We start from the raw sequence: 12,492 nt of genomic DNA, 5'->3' as shown, positions 1-12,492 counted from the left end.
TCCTAACTTATGTGACTCCTTCACTTAAATCAACACTGACAATGCTCTTTGCTTAAACTTTAGAAGCTCTTAGTCCAAATGTTCACACTTTTCTAGGAAACTGGGTTGCTGAGCTCATCGAGAACTCCAGCTGAACGCTCTGTTGCTATGTCCACATTGATTTTATAGCACAGTGGACATGTTTACCAACTGGGGGGGCTGTGGACCTGCTTCACTTGTTCCACTGACACAGAGCTGAAGAGAAAGAACAGATCAGCAGGCTTCTCCACGCAATGTCCTCACAAAGTTTTAGAATCAAGAAAGAGCTGCAGGTTATATTTTAGTTCTGTAGATCATGAGAAATACAATAATCCCTTAATGCAAAGAGAGCTTCCATGGATCCCTCCTCCCATATAATGTTCTTCTCTTTGAGGCGGTATAAACCAGAACTCTGTACACCTTTAGGTGTACAATCTGTGATGATGCCTTTGTGCTCACGATTAAACATTCCTCACTTTTCACAAGATAAGATCAAATAAGATAATATAGTACGAACCTTTTGGGGAAATGTTCAGTGTTAAGCAGCACCACAGAGCAGAGAAATGGCAAATAGAAAAACTGTCATGTTGGGAAAATGGAAGGAGGACCCAAGTACAGATTTGAAATAAAAGGTTTTAATAAACAAAGGAACAAAAAAGGTATGAACAAAAATATACTCTAATCTCAAAGAACCAAATCTAAAAGAAAACACTGGGAGAAAGAAACACACAGTGAACGCAAGGAACACAAACAATGATCCAACAAGGGACAGGGGAAACAGAGGAACTAAATACACAGGTGTGAACACAGGACACAGGTGAAACTAATCAGGACAATCAACAAGGAGCAAAACACAAGAGACTAAGAAACATGAGAATACATGAAAAGGAATACGACACAAGACATGGATCACTAAACACGAGGAAGACAAAGGATAACTAATACAGACAACAGACAGGGAGGAAACACAAGGCAAAAACAAAACTAAAGATCGACTCATGACAAAAACATCACACTGTGCACAATTAAAGATGAGAGCAACAACAGAGTTACAGTTGTAGAGAAAGCGGATCCAGTGGAAGTTCACACATTGACTAGAATAGAAACCTTTCAGATCTGGTGCTGTGACGGACCAGACACGATGCTCTGCATGTAACAGACCTGTTGCTGGTTAACATTATAATTTGTGAGATGTTCCTCCAGATATTCTCTTTTGGAATCTCACAACATCTTAAGTCTTCTGTTTTCACTGTCACAAATGAGCTGCTCAGAAACGTCTTCAAAATGCAGTGCCAGAGCACATCGTTAAGATGTAACCCGGGGTCATCTGGTGCTTCAAGCATCAACCAGCACTAATCTAGTCTAGTCTTCTATCCGTCTCACCACTATCATCTCTCTCTCTCTCTTCATCTCCCTCTATCCCTCTATCCAACACGGTCTCAGCAGATGTGTGTCTAACATGAGTCTGGTCCTGCTCGAGGTTTCTGCCTGTTAAAGGTGACATATCACGCTTTTTCCATCAATATATATTGGTCTAAGAGGTCCCCAAAACATGTCTTGAAAGTTTATGCTCAAAAAACCCCACTTTTGGTCTGCCTGAAAAACCCTCTGCTTCAGCCCTCTTCAGAACACTCTGTTTTCCCTCTGACCACGCCCCCTCAGGAAGTGGATGTGCCTCGGCTCTCCAGTACGTTGATCTAATGTTTACATGTTGGCTGAATATACACGGCTGCTCACAGATAGCGTTACTTCAACCCTCTGAATCTGATCCAGAATCTGATCCTGATGGAGAGGCGCCTGTAGCAGGACCTTTCTGAACCATTGGTCACAGATTTAGTGTTTCTTGTTGTTTTATTTATCAGTATGTAGACGTGTGTCTTGGTACACAGCTACAGCTACAGCTATGAACATGTAGCTATGTGGCTATGCTAACTAGCGCAAGCACTTATCCATGACAAATAAAAATCATCCACTAGATCTTCAAATCTGCAGACATGGGGAGTAGAACCGACCTCTACCATTGGTCACAGATTTAGTGTTTCTTGTTGTTTTATTTATCAGTATGTAGACGTATGTCTTTGTACACAGCTACAGCTACAGCTACAGCTACAGCTACAGCTACAGCTACAGCTACAGCTACAGCTACAGCTACAGCTACAGCTACAGCTACAGCTACAGCTACGACATGTAGCTATGTAGCTATGCTAACTAGCGCTAGCACTTTTCCATGATAAATAAAAATCATCCACTAGATCTTCAAATCTGCAGACGTGGGGAGTAAAACCGACCTTTGTGTTTATTAAGACAGCCTACAACTAGCATGCCTCCCTCCTAAGCTCCTTGTTAGCACTCATGTGTGCAGGGAATGAAAAACAGAGGAGGGGTTGAGTTGTATTTTATACAGTCTATGGGCTGAACAAGCTCCGAGCTCTGACTTCCATGACAGACCGATTTTGTTGTGACGTAACAAAAACACTGGAAACTGAAACGGCTCGTTTCACACACATTTACAGAAAGGTGGAGAAATCAGAACAGGGGCAGAATGGATTCTTTTCATTTTCGGGGGGTTTGTAGACATGCCAGGGACACATATTTCAGGTAAAGAACCATTAAAAAGTCGATTTTGCATGATATGTCACCTTTAAAGGAAGTTTGTCCTTGCCACTGTAACTTGCTAAATGCTGCAAAGTGCTCTGCTCATGGTGGATTAAGATGACATCAGACTGAGTCCTGTCTGTAAGATGGGACTGGATCTTATCATGTCTTGATGTTGGGTCTTTGTTAATAATAGAACATAGAGTACGGTCTAGACCTGCTCTGTTTGGAAAGAGTCTGAGGAGAACATCTGTTGTGATTTGGCGCTTTATAAATAAAGATTGATTGATTCACGTTTGGTGTGAATAAGTCTTGGTCTGCTTCCTGAAACTGTTCATTGTTAAACACAAACATTATAAGAACTTTAGCATAAGGAGTTGATGTTGTATTTTCCTCTGTCTTAAACATAAGTGTTTGTTGTTTATCTTTGGAGGTAGCAATAGTTACCAGTATTGTATGAGAGGAGCCCTAAAGGTGGCTGTTGCTCCAGAGGCTGTATTACTGTCAGATATTCGCTGATGATCCAAGATAACATACCAGATCTTCTGATTTAATATCTGGAATGAGGTCCTGGCACAGGACTGGGGACTGAGCAGCTGTGAGTATGAAGCATGTTTGTGAGGGTTTATGTGCTTTAAACAAGGTCATACTAGTTCGAGTAGAGACCCGACGTGAACTCATGTGTGCTCAGTGTACCTCTGCGGAAACAAACACCACACATTCCCTCATTAAGAGCCCTTCCGCTCTCTATATTTAGCCTTCATGGTTCATGTCGTCAGTTTCAACCAGCAGGAAGTGAGCTGATGATCTGTTTCTCCTGTCAGTCTTACTTAGCACCACTTATCTGAAGGCACAGGCTGTAACAGCAGGATGATCTGGTTCTGATAATGTTGGTTTTATTTCTAAAAACAACGTATCCATGCGTGTCTCTTCATCCTATAGCTTCTCTATCATTTGTCATCTTTTAGTTTTCTGTGTCTTATGTTGGAAAATTGTGTCCTTCCCCAGCCTCTGTTTGAGGACCCATTGATGCCATCAGGACAGGGTGTCTGTCGGCTGAATAACCAACGACTATAAATGCAATGATCTAAAGAATAATCTTCAGAGATTGAATTTCAAATAAAACCAAACAGAAGAATCATTTGATGTTAAGTGAAACATGCCCTTTGTGCGCTCTTGCAGGGAGTGATATGAAAAGTTTGCTAAACCGATCTCTTGTCATGCTTTATGCGAAGCCACATCAGCCAATCAGGCAGCTTTGCATTGGTAGGTAAAAGAAAGGGAAACAGCTCGTCTGTCTCTGTTTGTTATCAACTCTCAACTCAACTCATTTTTATTTATATAGCACCTTTCATACATTCAAGCAGCAGTTGATAACCAGCTTCGTGTGACAGATTAGAGTGATCTCCTTTGTTAAGTTCAGTGAAGCCAAATCAAGAAAAGATATCTGGGATATGTTGAACTCGCTTCGTAGTATACCCCTCTGGTGAGCAGACAAACAAGACAAACACACATGGAAAGGGAAACTAGGGACCTCACACAAACCATCATGCTCTGCCTCAACTTGTGGAATGTGAAAGCTTAATTTGGGCCCTATTCTTTAAAATATGACGATTGAGGAGCCTCGAAAATGTTTGTCTTTCATTCTAAGCTCTTTGGTCAAATTGTCTAATTTCTGGTGGTGGACAGTAACAGAGTAAATTTACTAGAGTACTGTACTTAAGTACAGTTTTTGAGTATCTGTACTTTACTTGAGTATTATTTTTTGGGGAAACTTATTACTTTTACTCCACTACATTCAGAAGACAATTATTCTACTTTTGACTCCTCTACATTTCTATCAGTGCTCGAGTTACTCACTACTTTATCTTTGAAGTCAGCTCATGAGTTTCCTTCTCTTTTCTGAAATCTGATCCTAAGACAGTAAACTGTGTTTGTGTAGTTCTGTTTGTCTCAGTGGTTTAGTCGTACCTGTATATCGTGTGTCTCCATGGTTGAACGTGGAGCAAACACAGAGCATCACTCAGATCAGACAGTTCATGTAGAGGTGGTAATGATGGCTATAATTCTCCACCTGAGCACCCATGGTCATATCTTCAGCCCATGTTAGAGGTTTTTGAAATGAAGAATGATACGTATGGTTTGAAATGTTCTCCTTGTTTCCCACTCTGCCCAAACATACAAACATTCACTGTCCAACCTGAGAGAGCGTGTTGAGCTACGTAACATTTGTTTCATTCCAGATGAACATTTCAAACTAAGTTCTCTGTGCTTGGAGTAACTTAGTTTCTGTTTTTATTCCATGGTACAGTTTTTAGAGATTTCAAGTAATGGTTTCTAAATAAACATGATGTAACAGAATGTACTCCTATGTATTCTTGAATGCACTCATGCTTTGTGAAAATACAACGTTTTGAGATTTTTTAAGAAGTACTTTGAATACTTGAGTATTTTTAAAAGCAAGTACTCCAGGACTTTAACTCAAGTAATAATCTGACTGAACAACTTTCACTTGTATTGGAGTAATATTTGACCAGGAGGATCTATACTTTGACTTGAGTAATGAAGCTGTGTACTTTGTCCACCACTGGTAATCTCTGGTTTCTTTTTTTATCAAGTTGGCAACAGTAATTCAACATCTCCTGGTAGGACTTTAAAGAAAAAGTTTTTGAAGAGAATATTTGAACACTTTGGACATTCAACAATGTTATGTTTTTTGGCAGGACTGATGTAAATGTGTTTAAAGGTGACATATCACGCTTTTTTCATCAATATATATTGGTCTAAGAGGTCCCCAAAACATGTCTTTAAAGTTTATGCTCAAAAAAACACTTTGAAATCAGATTTTGGTCTGCCTGAAAAACCCTCTTCTTCAGTCCTCCTCAGAACAGTCTGTTTTCCCTCTGACCACGCCCCCTCAGGAAGTGGATGTGCCTCGGCTGTCCAGCACGTTGATCTAATGTTTACATGTTGGCTGAATATACACGGCTGCTCAGAGATCACGTTACTTCAACCCTCTGAATCTGATCCAGAATCTGATCCTGACGGAGAGGCGCCTGTTACAGGACCTTTCTGAAGGATTGGTCACAGATTTAGTGTTTCTTGTTGTTTTATTTGTCAGTATGTAGACGTGTGTCTTGGTACACAGCTACGAACATGTAGCTATGTGGTTATGCTAACTAGCGCTAGCACTTATCCATGATAAATAAAAATCATCCACTAGATCTTCAAATCTGCAGACGTGGGGAGTAAAACCGACCTCTGCCAGAAAGGCAGCAGGACCTTTCTGAAGGATTGGTCACAGATTCTGTGTTTCTTGTTGTTTTATTTGTCAGTATGTCGACGTGTGTCTTGGTACACAGCTACAGCTACAACATGTAGCTATGTAGCTATGCTAACTAGCGCTAGCACTTATCCATGATAAATAAAAATCAGTCACTAGATCTTCAAATCTGCAGACGTGGGGAGTAAAACCGACCTTTGTTTTTATTAAGACAGCCTACAACTAGCATGCCTCCCTCCTAAGCTCCTTGTTAGCACACATGTGTGCAGGTAATGAAAAATGGAGGAGGAGTTGAGTTGTATTTTATACAGTCTATGGGCTGAACAAGCTCCGAGCTCTGACTCTGTGACAGACCGGATATTGTTGTTACGTAACAAAAAACACGGAAGTCTGAAACGGCTCGTTTCACACACATTTACAGAAAGGTGGAGAAATCAAAACAGGGGCAGAATGGATTTTTTTCATTCTCGGGGGGTTTGTAGACATGCCAGGGACACATATTTCAGGTAGAGAACCATTAAAAAGTTGATTTTGCATGATATGTCACCTTTAAGAGAGGTCTAAAGTGCTTGACTCTGCCTGTGTAAGTCAGGATGGACCGCTGATACTTTGAGACCATTTCCAATAGAAAGGAAAAGGTCATGATTAAATAAGTGACCTTTTATTACAGAACATGATTAGAATAACATTGTTTTTCATTTTCAGTAAATCAAGTGAGGCTCAGACTTCATGGAAACCTCCGTCAGGTCAGCATAAAGCACTCAGTGAACTTCAGATGAACCTTTCTTTGCTGCATGCTTCTTTTGTTTTGGATTATAACAACTTGAAAGATGTTTTTTTGTGCCTTCTCGTCTTAAAGTTCAGCGGTGGAGATTTCAGGGCACTGCTCTCAGACACTCAGATTTAACATTTTTGGAGAGGTCAAAGGGAGATATACTCTGTAGCATCGTAATGATGTTTATGAAGCTGCAATGGATTAAAAAGCTTCCCTCCTTTGTCTGGACTGACCTGTGAGAAGAGCAGGGAGACTGTGGGTCAACTTTTAAAAGATTCAAAACTTGAACACAATATTTTGGAGCCAGTAAACTTTCTTATTCCATCCTCCAGAGAGTCTATCATCCATCACCAAGCTGACAGTGTGAAGGCTGAGCTGCGTTTATCATGTTCTATGGTCTGTCAGAGCCATTCTCCACTTGAAGTATATCAGAGTTTCATCAGCTGAGGAACAAACTCCAGGTAGAGGGTCTTCATTTTCAACCACTGAGAGGGAAAACTTTGTCTGACAAGCTTAAAAAGTAATAATTAGCAGATTTGTTCAATAACATTAACTAGGCACATTTTTTGTGAATAACAAGATATGAGACCGCCTTTTCTCATAAATTGTTTTGTTGACCAAGAGATATGACGGAGGAAAACAAATACACAGCAACTAAAAATAACAAAAATAACAAACAACATATTCACACACCAAGGCTGTTATCAAATCACATGTGTAGCCATCGCTTATTTGAAGGACATTAATCAAATATGAATACAGGAATAATTAAAATCAGTCTCTTTACCTTTGGTAAGATCTAAACACATTGACCAGTTCTGCTCTGAGAAGTATACACAGACAACAACTTTTGAAAAACTTTTATTTTCAATTAAAAGTTCCTAACTATAGACCTTTCTAGAGTCCCTGAGCTCCCTTGTCTTGTCTTGTCGGTTCCTCTGGATCTCTGCCGTAGACGGCCTGTCTTTGTTAATAATAGAACATAGAGTACGGTCTCAGATTTAATCTGCAGCACAGTGAGTGTTAACGTCTCCACTCTCCACAGGTGTCAATACTGGAGGCCATCTCTGTGCTCCACCCTGACAAGGTGAATGTGGTGAAGTTCTTTGAGATGTTCAAAGATATGGTGTGGACATGTCTTGTGTTTGAAATGTTGGACATGCATCTCTACGACCTGATTGAAGAACGAGATGGAAAACCACTGTGTCTCCAGGAGATACGGCCCATAGCACAGCAGGTATGTACAGTCAGTCACAAGTTACAGGCTGTTTAAAAACCCTGACTCTAAAAGAAGTTAGGACGCTGTGTAAAATGTTTATAAAATAGATTTTGATGTTTGAAAATCATTTTACATCGTAGCCTATGCAAACTAAATCCCAATGTTTCTCCTGTGTGATTGGTTCCTGCAGCTGCTGGTTGCCTTGGATGCCCTAAAGAGTCTTGGGATCATCCACACTGACATCAAGCCTGACAATATAATGATGGTCCACAAGCAGAGCCAGACCCTCAGGGTAAAACTTATAGACTTTGGTGAAGCCATGCTGGCCTCCGAAGCGGAGCCTACGATGGAAGCTCAACCAATCGGATACAGGTGGGTTCCTCATTCATGGCTCAACAGTTCATGACATTCATCTGATCATCCAACTTGTTCTTTTGGTTGTTAAAGTTTGTAACACCTCTGGCTCTTGTCTGTCCTCCTCAGGTCTCCAGAAATTGCCCTCGGCTTGCCTTTCCATGAGGCTATAGATGTGTGGGGGGTCGGCTGCATCCTGGCCTTCCTCTACCTGGCTGATCACCTCTTCCAGGTGCACTGCGAATATCAAATCAAATCAAATCAACTTTATTTATATAACACTTTACACACAACAAAGTTACCAAAGTGCTTTGCAACGAAGAGCCTTTCGTTACTCCTGTCAGACACTTTATTAGCAATCTTTGCACAATACATTTGCACATTGAGTATTTGCACATTTGTTGTCATTATTGTTATTTACTGAATAAGGAATGAACCGGAGTTAGGCAAACCATACCATACTACTGGTGTGGTTGTCCGGGGGTGGCCGGCGTGAGGGCGCTGCTCCACCTGGAGAAGAGAGAAGAGTTAGAAGGCTTCGCGATACGATGTTTAACGTCAGCAATAAGTAATCATGTGTGCAGTGAATATGAATGTGTGTGTGGTTGTATGAACGTTAAAGTGTGCCAGGGCAGTAGTCCAAATATGTCAAAGTTGTTTGTTTGACTTACCTGTGGTTGCTGTTCTGTGTCCGCTCCAGGGTGTTCCAGTTAAAAGATTACCGGAGGAACGGACACCCAGATAAAGGTTCCGGGGTGGGACCAGAGCACAAACTGGTCAGGGGGGAGTCTGAATTGAGCGGTGCAAGGGAATCGATTAAATGGCATGTTTTAGATGTATTTTAGGAAATGTGGGAATTATGAAATGTTGTTAATATTGGTGACATAAAGTCAGGAACAGGTTAAGGTGTCTAAGCTAATTGGAGAGCAGAATAAATACTTTGTGAACACCTCCAGATGGTTTGGTCCAGGAGGCCAATTAGTGCCACAGTATAAAAGGTGCCAGTTACAATCTGTCTGTGTTTGTTGTTGGTTGGTGTCTGACGTCGCTGTTGCTGTTTGTTTAATAAACCAGTTTGTGGTACATCTGAACCACCGCCTGCGATTTTGTTCATCATGCCTGCTGTATCATCCAGCCGCTAAAGGGTCAATTCTGACATGCTTTACAACAGAAAATGAGGAAAACAAAGAGAAAATTAAAAATAAAAATCACACAAACAGAGGGAGAGAGAGGGAAAGAGGAGTGGTAAGAGAGCAATATAATTAAAAATGAAATGAACAGTAATAATAACAACAGTAATGAAGTAATGACAAGAAATACAATTAACAGTGCAGTGAGTATCTGAGCCAGTGTGGTTAGGGGCAGTTAAAAGCTAATGAATAAAAGTGCGTTTTGAGATGACTTTTAAAAGTCTCAACAAAGGGGGAGAACCAGATGGTGGGGGGAAGAGAATTCCACAGTTTTGGGGCACAGATGGAGAAGGCCCTGTCCCCATATCTCTTTGTCCTTGCTGTTCGGACAGACAGGAAGTTTTGGTGTGATGATCTGAGTGCTCTGACAGAGTGATACGGAGACAGGAGTTCTGAGATGTAAGAGGGGGCCAAACCATGAAGTGCTTTATAAACAAACAGAAGGATTTTAAAATGAATTCTGCAAATGACCGGAAGCCAGTGTAGGGAGGCAAGAACTGGGGTTATGTGGTCTCTCTTTTTTGACCTTGTCAGGATCCTGGCTGCTGCATTCTGAACTATTTGAAGGCGGGATAATGACGATTGAGGGATGCCAAAGTACAAGGAGTTGCAGTAATCCATGCGTGATGATATGAAGGCGGGGATGACTTTTTCCAGGTCTGAGGTGCTTAAGATTGATTTGAGTTTGGAGATGGTGCGGAGCTGCATGAAACTCATTTTTACTACCGGATTTATTTGTTTGTCAAATTTTAGTCCTGAATCAAGTATGACTCCAAGGTTTTTTGCGTGAGGTTTTATGGAGGGGGCCAGTGAGTCAAAATCTAAAGATAATTGCCCTACTATGCACACTGACTCATCACATGGGCAAACACCTGTCACATAGTTTTACAATTAGCAATCAGAGCTTTAGAATAAAAGGGCAACAGGTAAGCTTTTCTTTTTGGGAGCAATGGATGCCAACATTGGAAACAGAGGCAGAGCCAGAGGAGTGAGAGTAAGAGGAGGATGGGGAGGACAGGGACGAGGAAAGCCAAGGACCGTAATCTCTGATGAGATCTGAGCCACTTTGGTTGACCATGTGATCAACCATGGTCTAACAATGAGGGAGGCTGGGCACAGGGTACAGCCAAATTTGAGCAGGTACACTGTAGCATCCATCATCTGGACTTTCAGAAATGAGAATAGGTAAGAAATCTACTCTCACTACAAAATTGCAGTACTGCATATCAATACAGTACTCAATGAGTACAGTAGTACAGTATAGCCTGGGGACTGTTCTGTAGGACTGTAAAAAATAAAATGTTTATTTGGGAAAGTTTTTCCAACTTTGTTTTCCTACACAGTATTTACAGTATTTTACTCTTTGTTTTGCAGAACTGAAGATTACCAACACAAGGTGGTCAGGAACGTCTTCTGTCTCCTGAACAGGAAACTGAAATCATAAACATGGTCCTTGAAAATAACGTCATAACATTACGGCAAATACAAAGAAAAATAATAGAAAACAATGAACTATTTCAAAGAATTGATAGTGTGACCTTATCAACACTGGACCGTGTCTTGCACAGAAATGATCTGAGGATGAAGCAGGTCTACAGGGTGCCATTTGAACGCAATTCAGAAAGAGTCAAATAATTGTGGTATAACTATGTGCAAGTAAAGTCCTATACAATCCACACTGTATAAATCAGGGGTGTCCAAAGTACGGCCCGGGGGCCAATTGCGGCCCAAGGTCCATTTATTTATGTCCCCAAAGCTTCCATCCTAAATTGTGTTATTTATATCAAAGAAATTAATCACAGTTTCTTTCTACAAACAAAACTGAAGTCAATCCAGAAAAACGTCTCAAAAAGCTTCATATGGACTACCTCAGGGTTCCCACGCGTCCTGGAAAACCTGGAAAACACCTGGAAAATGAGAAAAAAGTAAAAAGGTATAAAGGTATAAAAAAGGACAAGATAAAAAATAAGGAAATTGTACAGAAAAGGCAAAATTTGGTGCATCAAAAATGTTCAGAACTCAGGAAAATAATTATTTTGTTCTTAAAATGTTGCCTGCTTGTCAGAAAGGTCTTAAAAACAACATGAAAAAGAAGTGTGATGAAATCCAGATCGTGATCCTGCCATAGGAAAATAATGATACAATATTTTTCCCACATTACCCGACCAGAATGAAAAACATTTTCCTCCAGAAGAAGATAACGTTTGCTTATGTGTACATGGCTTGTGGAGAACTGAGGACTTCCTAGTTACTGATTTATTGAGACAAAATTTAAAATGATTGTTATTAAATAGATATTTCATATATAACTTCTTTTATGATTGCTAAGTCTCAGTAGGAGCCACTGGCCCTGAGGTATTCTGACAACATCATATGTGGCCCTCTTTGAAAAAAGTTTGGACACCCCTGGTATAAATCATACATATTTCAGTACTGTAATCATAATGATTGTGCATCACAATAGGGACCACTCCATGTGTATTTCTGATATTGTCATGTGTGTTTCAGAGAGTCCTTGAGCTAGAGGTGGCTGCAGTGGAGCACCAGTTCATCTTCATCTATGAAGTTGGATTCAACCTCATAAAAAACAAAGGAGGGGAAAGAATATCACCGGCCAGCGTGCCATTGTTGAAGTCCCTGGCCAGCACAGAGGGAACATCACAATGTGTGCAGCGATTACCCACCACGACGTCATCCATCACCATGCTACCCTTGGCCCCTACAACACTGCCCATCTGATCACACTCCTGGACACCCAACACAACACACTCATTCCACCAGATCAGATAGACGGCCCAGAGCAGCTCATGTGCGTTGTCACTCTGGTTCGTAACTGGTTCACTGCCCACCCATGCTTTTTAGTTGTGGAGAAAAAGCAGTTGATGCTTTTCATGATTCGCCATGCTAGGCAATATTTCCCCCACTGCTTGGCCAGGGAAAACATTGCTTGTGATGTGGATGATGTGCTGTGGCCAGACCAAAACAGCATAGTTTTTTTCCTTTTGACCATAACTGTATACAGTACATTCTTCTGTTGTTTTGTATGTAGACCACTGTA

The 12,492-nt window shown here is 40.9% G+C and overlaps 1 protein-coding gene across 1 annotated transcript in view; it reads left to right on the top strand.

Annotated features, from left to right (window-relative positions):
• The window catches only part of LOC117830474 (homeodomain-interacting protein kinase 4-like), a 16,443-nt gene extending 4,270 nt beyond the window's left edge, over positions 1–12,173 (top strand). Inside the window, exons 2-6 of the mRNA XM_034708614.1 lie at positions 7,717–7,908; positions 8,081–8,262; positions 8,374–8,550; positions 8,945–9,020; positions 11,943–12,173. Coding sequence (XP_034564505.1) covers positions 7,717–7,908; positions 8,081–8,262; positions 8,374–8,550; positions 8,945–9,020; positions 11,943–12,173 — 858 coding nt within the window. The remainder of the gene's footprint in view (positions 1–7,716; positions 7,909–8,080; positions 8,263–8,373; positions 8,551–8,944; positions 9,021–11,942) is intronic.
• The last annotated feature ends 319 nt before the right edge of the window (positions 12,174–12,492 follow it).

This window comes from Notolabrus celidotus, chromosome 18 (assembly GCF_009762535.1).
Source record: "Notolabrus celidotus isolate fNotCel1 chromosome 18, fNotCel1.pri, whole genome shotgun sequence".
Lineage (NCBI taxonomy): Eukaryota > Metazoa > Chordata > Actinopteri > Labriformes > Labridae > Notolabrus > Notolabrus celidotus.
The sequence above is the reverse complement of the archived record's forward strand: the minus strand, read 5'-3'. Positions and strand labels throughout refer to the sequence as shown.